Here is a 20,904-nt window from a genome sequence, read left to right as displayed (position 1 = left end):
TGATAGTGGAGATTGTTAGTAAAGGTAGGTAGTGATAGAGATCTTAAACAACGGTGGATGGTTATAAAGATTGGACATGGTAGTGAATGATGGCGAATATTAACGACTATGATGAATGAAGGTAGAGAGAACTAACTTGCCATGTCAAACTAATATCTCCTTAACTTACCATGTAGGCACCAACAGCGAACTATGGCCCAAATTAGAAGGTCAGTGGGAGCATTGCAATAATTAAAAAAATATATAGGGTTGACATTATAGCAATTAAAGTTACAGGAATATTTGCAAATCTAGATAAAATACAAAATATCTACTGGACTCTATTTTTTAAAAATAATAAATATTTTCTCTTATCTCATCCAACTTCTCCCGACTCCTTTAAAATTTTGAAAAACAAAAAGCATATATTTTTTCCATAATACATGTATATATATTTCTTATCTTCATATTTCTTAACTTTTCTATTAAATCATTTTTAACATATCTTGCTCAGGATATATTGGTGTTTAGTCCTAAATGAATTACTGCTACAATATTTTCCAGCCTATAGCAGTTGCATGGGCGATCTACTCTAATATTATTTATAATAATTCAGCATATTATCTTAAAAAAATTAAAAAGATTATTTGAGTGCTTAGGATCTATATGAGTAATTCAGAATTATCTAATAAATATTTAACGTATGATACACCTACATGGATCGTCCAAAGATCTAGAGTTAAAATCGGCACTGCGTGTACCGATATCTGTTTGAGTTGGACAAATAGCCAATTATTTACAGATAACTCCTCGCAGATCGAAGGCTGGGGTTGGGTGGGTTTGTGCCGGGTTGGGTGGGTCTGGCCGGCTAGGGTTATCGACTCTTCCCACCATCTGCAAATAGGCGACCCCTCCTCGCTCCTCTCGCTCTCCATCTCACCCCGGCCACTGCCGGAGCACTCGGTGGCCACCGCCTCCGATTCCTAGATCGAAGAAATGAGGGCCTTAGGAAGCTCCTCCACCCTCTCTCCACGGCTTCCCCGCTCTATCCGTCGTATCCCCAGGTCCTTGTACTCCGCCTCGGCCACCCTCCTTCCTTCCATCGAGGAGCCAACAGCGGCCGCGGAGAAACCGATCCCAAATAACGTCGTCCATGCCCATTCTCCTCCGATTCGAAGACTTATCTCCGCATTCGACCCCGAAAGATCGATGTCGACGCAGGAGCGAGTCGTCGAGTTCCTCTTGACCTATCAGCGCAGACCCCGAGAAGCTTTGAAGTACTTCAATTGGGTTCAGAATCAGGGGGGTCCCATGGGCGTGGAGCCCCTCTGCATCTTGCTTCATATCCTCGTGCGGTCCGGATGGCTGTCGAGTGCTCGAGAGTTACTAAAAAGATCGATCTTGGGCGATTCCAGCACCCGCCCCAGCAGCATCGTCGACTGCCTGATTGAAACTTCAAAAAGGTGCGATTTTGATCCTCTCTCCTACTGTTACCTCTTGTCTTGCTATGCACATGTCCATCGAGTCGAAGAGGCGGTGGAAGCTTTCAGTCGGATGGTTGAAAGCAGCATCTTTCCTGACGTAAAAGCGAGAAATGATGTGCTGAGTGCTATGCTAAGGTCGAACTCTTTCTCAAGGGCTCGAGAATTTTACCGAGAGATGCGAGCTAAAGGAATGGACTTCGATTGCAGCACGTGTGATATTATGATGCATGTGTGTTTGAAAGAAGGGAAGCCTGAGGATGCCGAGTTGTACTTCAGGGAAATGGTTGATGGGGGCGTGGAGCCGGATGTGCAAGCTTATGCTACCGTGATTCAGTCGGCGTGCAAGAAACCTGATTCCAAGAGAGCTTGTGAATTGTTCAGCGAGATGAAAGGTTTTGGCTTGGTTCCTTCCGAGTTTATATATACTTTGTTGATTGGAGCTTGTGCAAAGCAGAGAAACATGGGCGAGGCTGTAAGGTTAAAAGAAGAGATGGTCAGTAGTGGGCTGCCGCTGAACTTGGTAGCTGCAACTAGTCTGATGAAAGGATACTGTGCTCAAGGAGATATTAACACTGCATTGGATTTACTCGCAACTGTTCTCGAGCAAGGAATAGTTCCAAACAATGTGACATACTCGGTTCTGATTGAAGGTTGCTATAGATATGGAAATGTGGAGAAAGCCTACGAGCTTTACTGTCAAATGAAACAGCTGGGGATGTTGCCGAGCGTCTTCATTGTTAATTCAGTGATACGGTGCTTCTTGAAGAATAATCAATGGAAAGAGGCATTTGACTTATTTGAAGAAGCAGTTGGCTCTGGTGTACCAAATGTTTTCACATATAACATTCTTATGCATTGGCTCTGTCATGCTGGTAGGCTGAAGGAAGCTTGCAATCTATATGCTAGAATGGAGGATGCAGGAGTGAAGCCTAATGTTGTATCATGCAACAACTTGTTATTTGGCCATTGTGAACAGGGGGATATGGATTCAGCAGCTAATCTGTATAGCCAAATGACTGAAAGGGGCATCAAACCCAATGTCGTCACCTTTGCCACTCTGATGGATGGGTATGTCAAGAAAAAGGACTTTGACCGGGTTTATGATATGCTCAATATAATGCGTGGCTTGGGCATTGCTTGTAATGAATATACATTCAACACTGTTATAAATGGCTTCTGCAAAGCCTGCCGTACATCTGAAGCGAATGACATGCTGCCCAAATTTATGGAGGAGGGTTTTGTTCCTAACTGTATGACCTATAACAGTATCATCAGCGGCTTCATAAGAGAGGGTGCAATGAGCTCCGCAATCTCAACTTATCAGCAAATGCTTAAAAGGGGCATCTCTCCTAATGTTATTACATATACCAATTTCATTGATGGCTATTGTAAAAGCAATTGTACTGATGTTGCTTTGAAGTTGATGAATGAGGTGAGAAGGAAGGGTCTCCAATTGGATATTGCCGCATATAATGCTATTATTGTTGGTTTTTGCAAGGACAATAATATGGCTGATGCACTTAAGCTTTTCGATGAGCTGCTTGAAGCTGGGTTAAAGCCAAATGCAGCTGTATTTAACAGCCTTATCTCTGGCTATATAGATTTGAGTAATATGAAAGCTGCTTTTGAGCTGCACAAGAAAATGCTAGAAGAAGGAATACCTTGTGATACTGCTATTTACACAACCTTAATCGATGGATCACTAAAAGCTGGTAATGTGACAATTGCTTTAGAACTTTACTCTGAGATGTTAGCCAAGGGCCATTTTCCGGATGATGTTGCCTTCACTGCACTGATACATGGTCTTTGCGAGAATGGACACCTTGAAGATGCTTACAAGATTTTGCATGAAATGGATAGGATGGACGTACGTCCTAATGTTCTTATATACAACACACTGATCAACAGATACTTCAGGGAAGGCAATTTGCAAGAGGCCTTTCGATTGCATGATGAAATGCTTGACAGAGGCCTCATGCCTGATGATAAAACTTACGATATTCTCGTGAGTCAGAAGTTTGAAGGAGACGATGCTATTGCTGGAACTTAGATGTCCCTCTGGCATGGCGAGTGGATCTTGTTTGCATAAATTGGCCCATTGAGACAGATCAAATGGAGGAATCTCATAGTATTACTGGTAGCAATTATGCTCTGCCTGCAAAGGTAAGCATTATGGCTATATAAGTTGCTGTAAATTGGTAGCGATGGCTGCATTTAGTCTGAATAATTGTTTTATTTTTTATTATTCTCTTACCTTCCATAAGTCATCATTATTTTATATCATCTTGTGCTCATTTTTTTTTTTCATCTCCTCAAAGCTTTTAAAATTTCACCACACATGCATATTTTCAGTTTTTGATTACTTTCAATTTGAAAAACTGTGTATTCTTTCTCTTATGGACAATGACAATATGTCGATATCTAGAAATCCTAGTTTGATCAACTTTAAGGGATGGATCCGATATGCAAAATTTTTGCTGATAGTGTTGTTGAACCACTGGAAACATCCGGAATTGGATTGTTTCATGACTTTAATCATACAAATGTTGGCATGAGCTAAGAGGGAGGGAGGGAGCGAGCTCTCAAGAAAGAAAGACAAGAAAATTATGATGGATTAAACTCGGATGCTAATACCGTGCACATCATTTGTTGATATATTTGCTCTTTGATATGTGCATGGTTGAAGTAGGTATGGTTCAGTTTTGTGGTAGTTCAATAAGGTATCCAAATTGGACCTGGTTGATACCAGATTCATAGAGGAAAATGTGTTCTAAACAAATATGTTAAGGGAGTATTCACAACTAGCAGAAAACCAATATGTCTTTTGCATATAAAATATGAGAGAACTAACTAATTGCTCAGGTCAGCATGTTTCGCATAAGCTGGCTGTAAAAAGGTTCTGTTAATGTGGATCATAAGCTTTTTGTATTTTGGGGGATATAGCTTGAAACCTACAGTTTGATGCAATTATATGACTATATATTATTCCTAGTGCAGAAAGCAATAAATGTGCATGTGAAAATTGCTCTGAAATTTCAATCTCAGTAATCTAAACAAAGTAGAAAACTGACTTAGCTGCTACTGTGCAGATGCTTGGCTTTGCTACTAATCTCTCAAGTAACTACTTTCAACCCCACTTGAGTTGCACAGGAGAGCACCCGAAAAGCTATCACTGAAGAGGTGGCATCATACATACATTTCAACATGGTCCTACCGAATTTGGTAAGCAACTCTCAGGTTGCATTCATTTCATGCTTCAGCAAAGTTTCTTTCAATGACGTGGTGGTACATAAATTCATTTGTGTACGTGGACAAGCAGCATGGGGTGTGCCGAGTCCATTCTCTGCGGCAAACCATGTAGGCAAGTCCTTCAAATGGAGTGGAGATGGGTGAGAGGCCTGCGCGGCCGATGAAACCAACAGCATGGCGCAGAGATATTGGTTGAACGAACAATGGTGCTTGCGCCTTGGTCTAAATTCTTCTAATAGATATGGAATCTCACTGGGTTGGCATCCGAAACCGTGTCATCGCTTGTGGCTAGCACTTGGATCAATGGATACTTTTTTTCTGGAAACTAGGACTCGATGTCTTCTGTCCTTTGTGTATGCTGTGTGTTTACATAATAATTTTGTGCAAGACTGTTCATCCATCAATAATTGTGATCTTACATCTTTATCCGGATCCGAGTTCTTCATGTCTTTGTATTGGGGTTAACTTTGCCTTTGGTTTATCTCCAAATAGTCTCTATTTTTTTTCTGAAAAAAAAAGTTCATTCTTTTTTATGGTGGAGGGTGGTTGGGGTGATTGGGCGATGATAAAGGTCTAGGCCATAATCCTCGAATGAACGGATTGCATGCATATCCAACCAAATTAAATCGGACAACAATAAGGGAATCTCAAGTTCCACGCCTTCATGTACTACAGTCTGGTCCGATCCGCTTTCTTCTCTTTGTCGTCTCCTTAATCCAACCCGCTTCCACATGGGATCGGAGTCTGACCGAGTCTGCTCTATTGCATCCGCATTACCGCAACCTCCGCAAATCTGAATTAAAAGGCTGCCTCCTGCCAAATTCAAGAATACATCTTCTCCTTTGTTATCTTTCCTTCTCGCTGCTGTTGTTGTTGCTGCTGCTGCTGCAAGAGATGCACCGATCGGCGAGCGCATCAAGGACGTCAGAGGAGTACTATATGAGCATGACGACGGGAGGAGGAGGAGGAGGAGGAGGAGGAGGGGGAGGGGGAGGAGGAGGGAAGGGACTGTCATCGTCTCCCGGCTACCGGTCGAGCCTGGACGTGGACCAACTTCCCACCTACGACCCCCTCTCCGACGCCTCCAAGAAGGCGGCGCTGCGTGCCCGCTTCGCCGAGAACATGGTCCATCTCATCCCCCTCGTCCTCATCTTCTGCGCCATGGTCCTCTGGTTCTTCTCGCACCCCGGTAAAAACCACTCCTATCCCTTCTTGAAGGCCTTCTGATCCTGACGGACCGTAAAATAATTTGATGGCTTTTTCCCATGTGTCCGTCCGTCTTCTACTACTACCGCTCGTTTGTCTGCAGAGATCGATATGGTGAATACAGATGATTCTATTGTTGCTAGAATCAAGAACATGACCATCGATGGCTACAGCAGCTGGAATGGCTCATCGATGACGATAGGGTTGGGGGATTTGGATCCAATCGATGGGATCGGGATGGAAGACAGCGGCAGAGACACCGAGAACAAAGACAATGAGGAATGAGGGGAGTGTTTTGCTGCATACATCATTGCGATGAGGAAATTTGGTAATTCTTTGCGTCTTGGCTCTGCTCTGTCTGTGAATTTTGTTTCTAAAATATGGAAATCTTTCCTTTTTTTTTCTCTCCTATTTTTTTTTATTTTTTTAATAAATAATGTTTGAAGCTTCCAGGTAGGGCATGGTTCTCTTTAATCTTCTTTTTTTCTTGTTTTAAAACCCAGCCTGTCATGAAGAATGGAGGGTGTGGAGTGACAGGTTTCCCCTTTTTATCCTGTTTGGGAGGATGAATTCTGATCCAACTTCTCAAGAAAAAACACACAGAAAAATATCACGCCATGCTTGTAGATATCCATGTAGGGTTGATGCATTCACAATTTTTCAGGTCTCTATTGGTCGAGGTTTGAAATGATGCCTTACTCCATGATCACGCCATGATCAGCTTGCTATTGCTATTGCAACTAAGCTACCTGCATAAATTGCTCGCTGATCACAATGACGTAAGGACTTTGTATTACCATTGGTTAGTGTTGATTCTAATAATACAATCTTTAGACCATACTTCATCATTGTGGCTCTGATCCTTCATCTTATATGGACTTTCAGGTATCTAGATTTTTATAGATGATAATATCATCTTTATTTAATTATCCCTTCTTCTATTAAATTTTTGATAGCATGAATAGTTAGACAACTAAAATTACTATGTAATATCTTTGTAATGTCGTAAGTGCTGGAGCACGGAAGACGAGGAGGAGAAGGAACAATAAAATGGTGGAGAAAGATAAAAGAGAAACAATGGGACCATGTAGAGTAGAGCAAGCCCTGAATTTTATCCCCGTTCAATAGTCATAATCCTAGTTCCTGTGAATCTGGAATGGTTTCACGAATCATCCATATAACTCATAGTTAAATATAATTTAATATCCACGTAAGGGTGTGGATGTAGATAAAGGTATCTTGCAATTCGGATAAATACAAATTAGTCGAAGCCAACCCGATTATAAAAAGCTCGAGTATATGTTTGACCCGTCAACCCAGTGGCTTTTCATGGATTGAATAAATCTTTAAGATCCATGCCAAATTTATAGGAAGCAGTGGCTATGCGATGAGTTAAGGCTTCCTTAATGGTTGATGAAGATGATTACCAAAAAGCTATATTATTAATAATTAAGAGAATAAAAAAATAGAAAAGAAAAGTGAAGAGGATGGGTTTTATATTTTTTTTTCTGTTTACTAAGGTATTATAATGGTCAGGTAAAGCGATAATTATATTTTAGTATACTCTATATATAGTCTAGTTCTTTATGGAGGGGGGATATAAGAGATGTCGACCCCCTCAAACCGAGTTTGCTAGAATCTGATTGGTGTGAGGAGATAGAGGGATGTGGGTTGTCGTGATTGGAGGAAACCAGGAAAGAAAAGGAGAAGTGGCACTCACATGGCCAATATAGCAGGAAAAGAATGTATAAAAAATTTGAGGTGCAGTCTAAGAAGAGTTAAAGTTGAAACCTTGGATATTGTAGGGATGCATTGAATAATGCATAGGGCATAAAAGAATCTTAATTAGATTGAGGGATCATAATTATCGCTAGTGCTTGAAATCAATCTTAGTTACGCATAAAACATAAGATAGATTATGTTCAATTTTGGTGCCAAAATCATAGAAAAATGTCTTTGATGATTGGAAAGTGCTAGCGAACCCACCATAAGAACAAAATCATAATAACATGGGATAAATTAGATAATCCAAAATGACCTAACATAGGCTTTCCTTGTGGAAGAAATGCAAAAATCTATAAATAATGAATTCATGGCAAATGTTGGCATTTTAGCAATTGCCAAACATAAAAAAGTTGGCACCGCAAACCTTTTGAATTGAAAAAAAAAAAGACAATTATCAGAGAGCAATATATCTCTACGTGAAAAACAAAACAAAAATAATTGAAAATAAGCTATCTTGCTCAAAAAATGAAAAACCTCTAATGGTAGAATTATGAATATATGTTGCCTAAAATCTTAATTGAGAGTTGTTGCTTAACACTCAACAGCCTTATTTAACTCAACATTCAAGCTTCCATCATAATATTACTCAACTAGAACGGCATGCATACATTACAATTTTATTACATGATCATGGATCATGATGGTATATAATGGTGCATTTATTCTCTCTTCCACTAAGATATTATTAGGCGCGCTGCAAAAACTCTGGTACGATGGAATTAGTCCCCTGAAGCATTGATTTTTAATTTTCTCAACCATTATCTTAATAAGCTTCGGTGATGCTATCATGATTTGTTTTTGTTCCATGCTTCATCATGGTTAATTTGTGTGAGGGCATGCAGTTGATGTAGAGTATTTTTTGTTGGACCAAGTGAATCTGAAATGATTATAAGCAGTCTGTCATTTGGGGGCAAATGCTGAAACACGGTCAGGCCACAGCCACACACACACACAAATCCGAAAAAAAAAAAAGGAAAAGAAAACAAAACATGAAAGGAGTCTAGCTTGATGGCTTCTAATGATGAAACCTACTCCACGATGAAGACCTCCAGTCTTAACAGATCGATCAAAGCTGACTTCAACAACTTCAAGTGGTGGGGGGAGCCGATAAGTGCATGGTCTTGGTGGTCTCCCCAGACTTCCCTTGGTTGTTGAGTTAGATTTGATGATCTCCTAGCCCCGGAACTCAGCTCGTCAAACAGGTTGCTGCGGTGAAATAACGTCTGTCTTCAAACACTTTGACTCCAAGCAATCCAAATTGAGTAAACGAGGTGAAAGTAATTGTGGGACTTTGGTTTGGGCTATCAACACCATCATTACTTAATACAAATTTAGGAGATGATTTAGCCGAAATGGCATCACCTCAAACACATTCGCCTGGAGCCAGATTGCTTGTGCCGGGGGCAACGAAGAAAAACTTGATCCACTATTTCCTGTGATAAATCTATAGTCGTAATTGAATCGACCATCTCTTGGGAGAACATAGGAAACAACTTCTGCAAGTTTCAAGATCACATGAGCATCATTTTATTTTCAAAAAAAATAATAGAGCTGTAGATTGGATGGCTTTTCATACAATATGAGCTCCTGGGATAATTTCAGGTGAACCGCTAAGCCGCCCGTGGCATGGAGGCCTCGTCTCTTTCCACCCGCCACATTTTTCTCCTTTTCCGTCTCGATCGCATCACAGCAAACGCCAACCTAGACAAAAAAGCCCAGCTCAAGATGAAAACGGTTATGTCAAAATTATATTAGGGCTGCACATCTTCACCTTATAATGAGCGGAAACAAAAAAAAAATCAACATGCAAGAGCAAAAAAAAATAATAGAGTCTAAACTTTGAAAAAAAATTTAATTAAATATAAATTAACTATAACTGAAAAAAAAAATTCTATGGTGTTATGGATCGGATAGATATTTGTATTGAACTTTTTAATATTTTATTTGTGGATTCTCACGGTTGTATTTTTCTAGATTGATTTAATAAATTTAGTTTCTTTAGAAAAAGAGTTCTAATCACACTGGGAGTCTCCAACAGATTTTGTACTAACTTTTTTTAATATTGTGTTTGTGGATTTTCATGGTTGTATTTACTCTGGACTGATTTAATAAACTTGATTTTTTTTAAAAATAAATAGTTCTAACCATACTAGATCTACTTTGTGGATGATTCTAATAGATATTTGTACTGAATTTTTTAATATTTTATTTATAGATCCTCATGATTGTTTTTATTTTTAATTAGAAAAAGAGTTCAAAAATTTTGATTCAAAAGTTCATATCTATATTTCTTTTAAATAGATATAAATACAAATTGGATACCAAAAAATGGATATAAATCAGATAATTAAACTTTATAACCATATAATCAAAAAATATTACTAAATAGATGGTAAATCAAATTAATAGCATATTAGTTATTTATTTTTTAAAAAATATAAATATTATATGAAATTAAATAAAATTACATATAAAATTGAATATGATAGGATGATTGTTTATGCATATCTTTATCTTTTTTTTTTTAACAGATATGAATGCAAATACAAATATTAATCGGATGCTTATATTATATCAGAATAGATTTGAAAATAAATTGAGATAAATATTATCCAACCACTTTTGCCTTTATCCAACCAGCTTAGATGAAGTGCCCGGAATAACTCATCTCGGCATTTTCAATATTTCCCATCGTATCGTAAACCCTGTATACGAAAAAAAATATGCAATCGTATAAATCGGACGGCTGAGATTGGCGGACGGTCTCCTAGTTGGTACGGGAACTCGGACTTGACCGAGACGCGGATTATCGGATTTGATGGGTTCCTCAATTCCGTTTCATGAGTTCCGCAGCTCCTTTGAAATCCCCAGCTAAAAATTACTACGAGGAGGAAACAGGAGGGAGAGCCGGAGAGGAGGGGGTGAGAGAGAGAGGGAGAGGAGGGGGTGAGAGAAAAGAATTCTTTCCTTCCCCGTTCTTCCATCCGATCGATTTTTTTGAGTTTCTTCGTCACGGTCGTCGTCGAGAGAGGTCGGTGGAGTTCTTCTAAATCTCAATCGAAATTTAGCGTTCCAAATCGATAATAATTTCTAAGATTTTGATTCGACGTTGAATCGAGCGGATGGAAATCGAGATTTCGTCTCCTATTTTCTATTGCGATGCTTCGAGGATCCGCGATTTTTTTTTTACATGTTTTCAATTTTTACTTGTAATTTTATGTATTATTCATATTTTTTCATTCTTTTTTTTTATATGATTATCTTCTAAGTATCGGCGAGTTATAAGATTTTGTGAGAATCTATCTTGGCTAGGGTTTGGACTATTTCGAGGGTCTTGAAGAGTATTAGTGCACATAACTCTTGCGTTCATCTACTGAAATAAATATTTTATGCTGTTAAACTTTGATGATCGATGATGCATTCGATCGTGGGATGACGATTTAACCGATTATTGGTCTGGAGGACTTGTCTGTGTGCGATTAGTGTTTTGATTTTTGTGTTTCCCTCGGTAAGCCTAATATTTTTCCGTGTGCTAATTAGTTTATGCTGAAAGATTTGTGGCTTCTTTCATTGCAGTCTGCTTTAGTTGATGCGTCCGTCTGTATTTTTCTTATTAAGGTTCTGCAGTAGTTGTCAATGCAATTTGACATCATGTTTATAATTCTCTTTCTTCCGTGCATCTCGATAATCCTCAGTTGATGTCTTTTGATCTAATTATAGGGTCATGATCTTGGTTCAGAGTTAGCAAGGAATTCAAAGGTTTTGAATTTTATCACTTCGAATCTCATTTGCGAATTGCCCCCACGAGGATTTAGAAATCTGGGTTTTGACATCATTATGCTCATGAGGTTCAAGAAAGGGAGTAAGGTGGAGGTATTGAAAAAGAGGGAGGTGGCCTCAGGCTCCTGGTGGTGTGCCGAGATCATCTCGGGGAATGGGCATACCTACAGTGTCAGGTACGATCGATATTTGCCGGATATGGATGGGGCTGTCGAAAAAGTATCAAGAAAGGTTATCAGGCCATGTCCTCCTCCTGTTAAGGCGCCGAGGAGCTGGGTTGCTGGTGACATTGTTGAGGTATTTGACAATAACTCGTGGAAGCTTGCAGAAGTGTCAAAGGTTGTTGCTAGGAATTTCTATTTTGTCAGACACCTTGGATCCTTCAGGGAATTCAGAGTCTATATATCAGATCTCAGGGTACGACAATCTTGGCAAGACAACAAATGGGTTGTGATTCAGAAGGTAGCATCATAAAATCCTGTTATTAATATTAGATTTTTTTTTCAAGGGATGAACAGTCATTTTTCAATGATGCTTTAAGAGCATGCTGTTTTTTTTCTCCCCTTTAAAACATCATTAGCTTTACCTTTTTACTAAGTAGGTGCATTTGACTTTCTATGCTTTGTTTTCTTGCCCTTAAAAATGGTTTTGCTTTAATTGTTTCTGATTTCACTTTAGAGTCATCTTGAAAACATTTGTAATTGACTTATTTAATTGATGTTTAAGCTAGCTATCAAGCTTTTTTTTTTTTCTGCCTTTCTTATTCCTTTCTATTATCTAATGGTTCATCACTTGCTTGCAGGACTCTGGAAGATGTAATGATGGGCTTACAAACAGCCAGACAAAAACTGTAAAGTTCAGTCCCCAGTTACCCCAGTCATGCATAGAGTTGGAGAAATACAGGGTAGATGAGCAAATTCATGTCAAAAATAATAATGGATATGCAGAGCCTACTTCAAGAAGCATGAAGAAAAGATCACTCCCGGTTGATACATGCACTGGAACCCGCAGAAAGATGAGAGCAGTCCAGAAAGAAGGAAGGCATCAGCAAATTATTGCAAGGCATTCATCCCAATTACTAGAAAAGGTAGATGCTGTTGCTTCACCATGTAACGTGCTTGGTGAAAAATACATGCATGCTTCCTTAAACCACAGAATTTATGAAATAGGCTCGGACAAGCAAAAACGACTAGCCAATGTTGGCTATCATTTCATAGGAAGTGCAGGGCCTAATGATGCTGAGAGTGTTTCATCCTCTGTTGGTAGTTGTAGTCCTAACAAAAGTCCATATAGGTCTCTCCACTATCCTATTGCAAGCCCACCCCAAGGTCTGGATAATCATTTTGATGATGCTGATTCTTCTTGTGCATTAGGAAGAGATTGTTCTCTTCATGCAAAAAAGGCACTGGAGGAAGAAATTCATCATTTAGAGTTACATGCTTACCGTTCCACCATGTTGGCATTATATGCATCTGGGCCCTTAAGTTGGGAAAGGGAAGCATTGATGACTGACCTCCGCCTTATGCTCCACATATCAAATGACGAACATCTATTAGAGCTAAGGCATCTTGCATCTACCAACACAGATATTCGTCATAGTTCTCAGAACATTATTCTTAGATCATTGTAGGGTTCCTTGTGCTTTAGTTTCTACTACTGCTGCTTTAATTTCTCCATATCACTGTAAAGCAGACATTCATTTGTAGCTACATGGGTATTCAGGTTTTGAGGATGCAACAGTAAATTACTATGGCGAGTTTTTTTGTATGCTACTACTTTTCATAAAGCAATGGAATATCTTAGCATTGAAGATCTCCTGGCCCAATCTGTGTTAGTTTATATAGTTGTTATACTTGTTATATTATCCATACTTATTGTATAGTGGAATGTTGAACAATTTCTAAAGTGATGATCTTCAGCAAATTGTTAGCAACTTATCTAAAGATTATGCTTTTCTTTTTACGTGGATTTTGTTGATGCTATTTAAGTTTATTGCCTAAAGGGGGCATTTGCTTACCTGCTTGCTCTCATCGAGCTTTGTCAAGATGGACAATCAACCAATCATGCACACTTATATAACAGTTGAGTGGGGAATAATTTGTATTCTTAGTGGAGAGGCTGAGGTTTTTCCAATTCAGTTGTGGTTTCTCATACAAGAATTTGGCAGCTTGAAAGAAATGCTTGTTGCCAAGGGCATTTTGAACCCTCATTATGTGAGTACGTGCATAACATTAAATGGTTCATGTTTGGAGTTAAAATCCTAAGGGTTCATGCTCAGGGATTGCAATTATAATTTGTTTTCTTTGTTTACCGCCTCAGTTTTATCAAGTTCACTGCTTTAATTTGAAATTTCTTTAGAACAGGCCTCTTGTCGTGATCCAACGTGCTTCTGTGCTTAGCATTTTGATATTAGTCATAGAATTTGATACTGTAAAAGTATTCCATATTGAGGACATATTTGACATTCCCCATGCACTTTTCAGGGCCAAAGTTGGATGCTTGTATAGCTTGCCACAGGGCCAAGATTGTGATGGGGTTTGTCACCTATTTTACAGTTTGGATGTTATGGCAACAATTTCAGCTGATTTTGACACGTTAAGTCAGCATATGATGTAAAGTTGGTATCTTCTATATCTTTTGTCACTTCCATTTCAGGCTAGCTGCGTGCCTGGGATATATGATCTACAGAGGAAAGTTAAACCAAGATCCATAAATGAACCCCATGATATATAGATCGTCAGTATTTTTATTTGCAAAACCTTCTTCCAAGTTCCAAGCTACCTTATATCTTTAAATTTCATAACTTGCTTGCATTGTGTGCATGTTACAAGCTTCTATAAACTAAGGCAATGGCCAACTGGCTTGTTAGGCTTAAATTTGATCATGGATTGCAGACAATCCTAACAATTGTGGTCTTAAATCCAGACAATCCTAAGATAAGTTTAGAAGCAATGGTTGCAGGTGCTGAACCCATCGAAACATAACTCCGCGAATGAGAGCATATGTATAGAATTGCATCCAAATTTATATGATATCACAAGAAGCATTTTGTTTTACTTATTTCTTGAATTATTGAATATTGGCACAAAGTCTTAGTTTAATCAGAAGAGACGACTAGACGCAATGAAAATCATTCCATTCTTATGTTTGGAAGGTTCAGCATTAAAACACAGACACAATATTGCCTGCCCCTTCAGTGCTTCAGAACCAAGATTCTATCTCCACTCCCCTTTTCCCTTTTTTTGCTCCACTGGTGGTTTGGAATTTTTCTTGTTGGATGGGGTTGTGGGTTGCTACCATGTACCAATCAGTTGGGATTATGTGGAATTGTGGATATTCAAATTTTATTCCGATCACCATCAGTAGACTTTTTGTATGATATAACTTTCAGAAAGCAACAAAATCTCCTAGGCCAAAGGGGACTATCGTACACGCTTTGACAAGATGGACAATTGAATGCAGGCGTTTATCTTTCAGTTCTCTTGCGATTGGGTTGTGAGAGGGCACACATGCGTGCATATACCAGTGCTTGTCTGTCTGAGTATGTTCTCTAGAGAAAGGGTTGCAGCTCATTGTGATGTATAATATGTTCTTTTTCGGATAGAACTTAGCAGGTTTAAAGATGTATGTGGTTAACGAGGGCATCTTGAACTGTCATGTTCGAACATTTGCTTATTGTTCTATGTTTCATGCTGAGGCTTACATTTTCAATTTGTTTTCCCTCTTTTCTTTTGCTAAGTTTTATTGGTCAATTGATTCAGAATCTCTTATGTATAAGCAGCTTCTCTGTGCTCAGCTATTATCAATTGTTCTGATCTATTGATTAATTTTGGAGCGCTTTGATGTCATCTGTAGAATCTGACACTGTTAAGTACTCAATATTGAGGATATATTTAATATTATTCATGCATTTTTCAGGATCAAAGTTGGTTGCTTGTAAAGCTTGCCACAGGGACAGGTTGATGGTAGTGTTTTTCGTCTATTATACACTTCATACATTCTTGCAGCATTTTCATCATATTTTGACAAAAATTAGACAGCATAAGGTGATAAGTGGAGTGTCTTCCATTTCTCTTGTCGCTTCTCTTTCAGACTAGCTGTGGACCTTTGATGTATGAATTACTCCATGAAAATTGATTGCACTGTGCAAAATATAGGTGGTCAAATCCCTTGTTATGAAGATTGTGATTAAAAAAAAAAAAAATTCAAGACATGCTCAGTAGATTTATGCTCACTTTCATAACTTGCTGATTCTGGTTTTTTTGTGTCCATGCCACAAGCACCTATGAACTAAGGCAATTGTTAACTCAAGCATGTTGGTTTTTTGGAATAAATCTGTTCCATTTTTGTGGATGACTTACTCAAATAATATAACATAAACTTAAAAAATTGCACAGATTTACATCTAGAAGAATTCAACAAGAGCTTTCGAAGCAAAGTATGCATGTTTGGAATACTTTACAGGAGAACTCAGAAAATGAGAATTTATAAATGGAAATAGCATGAAAAAATGCATCTGATATTCAAGAAGCATTTCATTTTATATATTACTTGGATTATTTAAACATGTAGTATTTCAAAACTAGAACATCACAAACAATAAAAACCATTTCAAAATTTGTTTGCATACTTTAATACGGGCACAATTCAATCCGCATACATTGGTTCAGGAAGTTGCACTGACTATATTTTTCTTTGCCATTACTGTTCTTTTGTTATACTGTATGTTTAACTTATTTTATTTCAAGGAATTAGGTATGCAGGAATTCTATGAGCAAAATATCTGAAGGAGATGTTCTATTGTAGGAACAATAATAATTAAGGTGTTGTTATAATAGAGTACAGTATTTGGAGGTAGCAACTCAACACACCCAATTCCCAGATATGTTAATTTCGAAGTTATGAAATTAGTCTTCAGTTTGAAAAAATTGAAATGGAAATATGCATGTAGTAGTATATAGTTAATTTTGTTTAAGAGGAAAGGTTGCTTGGAATTAACTGGATGGATTATATTATTAGTGAGTCATTTTGGTGTTGGTTAGAAGCCTTGGAAGGTTTGTGCCTTTGTGCCTTTGTTTTCTCATACATTTTTGTGCTTTTGTAACTCCTTTATTCTTTTGTTAACCCTTACTTTTTTCAGTGTTTTTCTGCTTTGAAGAAATCTGTTAGAAAGAAATTCTGCATTTTACTACATAATCTGAAATTTTGTTAGACAACTTATGGTCGCTGCCCATCATGCACTCTTTTGATGTGCTTGATAGTTAAGTCTTTTTTCCATGTTATGTATGGTGAGTTGGAGAATTTTCTGTTGTATTTCCAGGTCTGGTGAATGTGCATGCATGACTAGCATTCTCACTCCTTCCTCTTGCACCCCTTTTATACATGCAAGATGAATACAGCAGCTTATAAACATCTTAATGAAATATTTGAGCCTTTAGATTCATGTAGCAACTTGAATAAAACCGAATTAGCATGATGCTGCTGACCAGTTAGATTAAACATCTGAATGCACTACATTTGAAAATCTCTACTATGCAAGTTAAACATTGAACAACATGATACGGGGTGAAACAGAACATAGCACTGAAATGCTCTACTGATCAAGAGGTGAAGCAAAAAAGTAAAAGCAACCATTCATCAGCTTCAAGATTTTAACTTGGATCTTGACATTGGGAGTGAATGATAGAATTTCATTCAGCAAAAGAAAATATACAAAATAATACTTTTGAATTATTGATGGATTTTGTATAGTTTTGCATTTAATTGAGTTAATCCAACTTGTATTTGCTTATACTGAAGAGTAGAAACTTTTGATAAACAGTTGGTTGAATACCTACCACATTAATTCTTGTTCTACAAATATCAGAACATGCCAATTTGCTATGTATGCCACTGCATAACCATGATATGCTTATACAGGTTTATATGCAACAATTGAAAATACACAAGCTCTGTATATTGTGCCCAAGGAACTTTATGACATGGTATGGATGATATAGTGGTTATAATTGTTGCCACTGAACTTTACTGGACCTATTCTGGTTTTCTCAGGTGTAGCATCTATGATGCTGAACTTGTTCAGGTGGATGGATCAGCATGCTGTGAAAGATATAGTTTTTAATCTGGTAGATGAAGTTCAATATTTTATGGTTACATAAAGATAATGTTTCATCGTTTGAATCTTTTCATGAAAGTACATGTCTGCAGAGTTTCTTGCTAATCTTGAGGCATGGCATCTTACTCCATCGAGATGCCATGCCTACGAAAAAGTCGAAGCAAGAGACTTAGAGAGCTTTAAATATAAGCAAAATTTTCAGCATACCAGGATCGAGCAAAATATTTTTATTGAGTACAATTGTGACCATCCTGTCATTTCATGCAAAAATCAGATGGCTGTTGTTATGGTTATGATTTTTTTTTTTTGGGTGTAAAAATCTTCAAGCTTGGTACCCTTTTTCAGCGGGAGTTTTTCTCATCTAATTGCTGTCTTCAACAGTTTGAAATGAAGCTTTTAGGATAACAAACCTGCTGTTCCAGCCTCTTGAAGCTTGACAGGCTAGCTCTCCCTCCCTCCCTCTGTGTTTGTGTTTGGGGGGGGGGATGTGTTTCTGTGCAGTCTGTTTGCGTGGCACATGCATGTTTTGGATATCAGAGAAACTTTTAGAAGGGGTCCTCTGGGGGTGGTCTTCTGCCTCTGGCTGAGCATGCTTTACCTTTTGATGAATTAGCTGGAGAGTTTGGATCTTTGATTTGTTGGTCTCCTGGAAGACAGCCTCCTCCGAAAGTGCAGTTTTAACACTTTCAGCCGCTGCTATCAGGTATGATGATAGGATCTATGATGAACAATGAATTTGCATAGAAAGAGTTGAAACATTTATTTCTATTCGGTATTGGTGCATTGCAGGGTATGGATACTGAAGTTGTGAGCTCATGCAATATGGAACGGAAGGTTTGGAACTATGAGGATTGGCTAATTAGATTGCCAACTATCCTTCATTATTGGCACGATTACTTCATGGTTGAGTGGGTTGATGCAAGATGCACAGATTGTTGTTTTTCTTTAAGCAATTCAGATTGATCCACGAGCATTTGTTTTACAGAATAACTAAAGAAACACTCCTCTGAAGCTTGGACTTGGATACTGAGGGTTGTGCAGCAGCTGAAACATGGGTTTTGCAAAATCAAGGAAAATGGACTTGGAGTCCAGGCCTCCACGCTACATCGGCACCTCTGCTGGCCCTCAGCCGATGCAGTGCGCAGGGCCTGTTGTACACACTAGTCATGCGCGGGGCACATGGCGGGTACACCGTGCACAGGCATAAGAGAATCCAAGCTTTTTATTTTTTCGGATTCTGTTGTGCAAAATTGGGGTTAGCAGTATCAGTCGAGTCTTTTTGTTGTGTGGTGTGTATCTTAAGCCAGAAGCTTGCCTTAATCCTTTTCCTGTGAAAATGCTTGTTATATTTTTGTTAGAATCCATTGATTGATTGATTGTGCTAAATTTAGTTGGTCTTACCAAACTTCACTTTGATTGATTTATGATTGATCGTGTGAAAGTTAGTCGGCCTTATAAAACTTCATCAACCTCTTATGAGGGTAGAATTATAATTTTCTTCTCTTTTTTTTTTTTTTTTCTTTTCAAAATGGTATCAGAACTTTTTGAACACCTGCTTTTAGGTGCTTTTGTTCCTTTGGAGATGGAGTTAAGCTCCTCGGGAACCCACTGTTGGTGCTCGTGTTTCTTTGGGAATAAGGGAGTTAAAGCTCCTCGAGCATCCGCTTTCGGTGCTCCTTTTCCTCCGAAAATAAGGGAGTTGATCTCTCTAAGCATCCGCTTCCGGTGCTCTTGTTCCTTCATGAAGGCGGCATCGTACTGTCAGAAGTTTGGCGAAGGTAAATTTAGCAGGCATAATTTCTTCCTCGATCATGTAAGAGCAGCGTGCCACACCGTACCGTCAAAAGCTTAGTGAAGATAAACTTGGCATATGTGGTTTCGCTTTCCATCATGGAGGCTTACATTTGCATGGGGCCACTCCAGCCTCAACCTCCGATTTTATTTACTTTTCTCGGCTCTTTCATCATCCAATTTGAGGTCTCTTGCTCTTTTTTTATGGTGCTTTCGTCTGCGAGAATCGTTGAGCTTCTCTTTAAGATCTATCCTCATTTGCAGATGCCTTCACCGAAGCTCATCATTCTGGCATCTTTCGATTTCTAGTTTCCAAACTCAAGTTGGTGTCCATTTTACCACCTTGAGTTTGAGGGGGATGCTAGAATCCATTGATTGATTGATTATGCCAAATTTAGTCAGTTTTACCAAACTTCATCTTGATTGGTTTGTGATTGATTGTGCTAAACTTAGTCGGCCTTGCAAAATTTCGTCAGCCTCCTATTATTATATAAAGATTGTTCCTATATACTGTAATTGATGGGTAGAAGTATAATTCTCTTCTCTCTTCTTTTTTTCAACAATTTTAATACTTCTAATGAATGGTTAGGAATTTGGAAAAGAAAAAGGAAGCGCCGTCGGGGATTTGCTTTGGGTTATCTGAAAAAGATGTTCTTTTCAAGTTGCAGGTCTTTTCAAGGACTATTGATTTGATCAGGTCTAATGGAGTCAAGCCAAACGGACAAAGTTCTAAAGACGGCCAAGCGGTGGGCCCTTGTCTGCATTCTTTTAAAAAAAACTCTAGATTGTTAAGGAAGCGTTCCAAGTTTTGGGCCCATCCAGTCTTAGTTCGAGAAATCTCAAGCCATGTTTCGAGTTTCAAACCAAGTTGTTCGGCAATTCTGGCTGAAGTTATAGTTATTCTCCGTCCAAGTTCTTTGCATAAATGCACGCAAGCAATCCGAGCTATCCCTATATGATCTGAGTATCTGCTTGGCTGAACACCCTTCAATCTAATGTATCCAACTTTTTTTGTGGGAAATATTTTGTCCGACATTTTAAATATTTCGGTTAGCCGGTTGAATATATTTTACAGTGTCAAAGTGGTCAAATTGGCTCAAAAGTTGCAAGTACCTTGATTCCTATTCCTGCTCTCCCTCTCCTCTTCGCTTCCGACGATGGAAACTTCGATGCTCTAGTTGAAGGTCGACCCGCCTTGTTACTCTCGACATTTCTTACGTCGGATTCCATCGTTTGTTGCCGTCAAAGATAAGCTGCCTGAACTGGCTCATCAATCTCAGCATTACCTGTGACTGGCGTGACGGCGGGATCCTCCACATAGTTTGCTCCGGTCTTGCTCACGAATCTCGCGAGATGAGGCATTAGGTACTCGCTGCCATGAAGAAGAGGAACTCTTTAGGCATCTGCCTCCGCCATCCTCTGCTAGCGTAGCAACCTTCGTCACTGGGGGCAGCGAGCGCCTGCACCACCAACAGCAAGAACTTCTTGCCAACCTCAAACGTTCTTCGATCGGTC

At 38.7% G+C, this 20,904-nt stretch overlaps 2 protein-coding genes across 10 annotated transcripts; both read left to right on the top strand.

The window, feature by feature from the left end:
* Window positions 1-791: 791 nt before the first annotated feature.
* On the top strand, window positions 792-5,144 carry LOC103695471 (Pentatricopeptide repeat (PPR) superfamily protein). Of its 2 annotated transcripts, XM_008776810.5 has the most exons (3): window positions 806-3,626; window positions 4,553-4,685; window positions 4,783-5,144. In XM_008776810.5, exon 1 carries the CDS (start codon window positions 976-978, stop codon window positions 3,511-3,513), a length of 2,538 nt encoding a protein of 845 aa, XP_008775032.1. In that variant the 5' UTR covers window positions 806-975; the 3' UTR covers window positions 3,514-3,626; window positions 4,553-4,685; window positions 4,783-5,144. The 2 variants fall into 2 exon arrangements, with proteins under 2 accessions (XP_089783408.1, XP_008775032.1); XM_089927282.1 differs by having other exon boundaries at window positions 792-3,626; window positions 4,553-5,144.
* Window positions 5,145-10,523: 5,379 nt separating this feature from the next.
* Window positions 10,524-18,984, top strand: LOC120106090 (uncharacterized). Of its 8 annotated transcripts, none has more exons than XR_005508317.3 (6): window positions 10,546-10,734; window positions 11,424-11,945; window positions 12,286-12,570; window positions 15,402-15,448; window positions 17,980-18,301; window positions 18,388-18,984. XR_005508317.3 is itself a non-coding variant. In XM_039118964.3 (3 exons), exons 2-3 carry the CDS (start codon window positions 11,541-11,543, stop codon window positions 13,111-13,113), a joined length of 1,233 nt encoding a protein of 410 aa, XP_038974892.3. In that variant the 5' UTR covers window positions 10,524-10,734; window positions 11,424-11,540; the 3' UTR covers window positions 13,114-13,295. The 8 variants fall into 8 exon arrangements, 1 of the variants encoding a protein (XP_038974892.3); XR_005508324.3 differs by having other exon boundaries at window positions 13,967-18,301; window positions 18,388-18,432; window positions 18,584-18,984; XR_015973865.2 differs by having other exon boundaries at window positions 10,591-10,734; window positions 15,402-18,301; window positions 18,388-18,432; window positions 18,584-18,984.
* Window positions 18,985-20,904: the final 1,920 nt, after the last annotated feature.

The sequence above is a fragment of the Phoenix dactylifera genome, chromosome 1 (genome assembly GCF_051530095.1).
Source record: "Phoenix dactylifera cultivar Ajwa chromosome 1, Ajwa_hap1_PhDact_Kaust_v1.1, whole genome shotgun sequence".
In the NCBI taxonomy this organism is placed as follows: Eukaryota; Viridiplantae; Streptophyta; class Magnoliopsida; order Arecales; family Arecaceae; genus Phoenix; species Phoenix dactylifera.
This window is presented reverse-complemented; position numbering and strand designations above follow the sequence as displayed.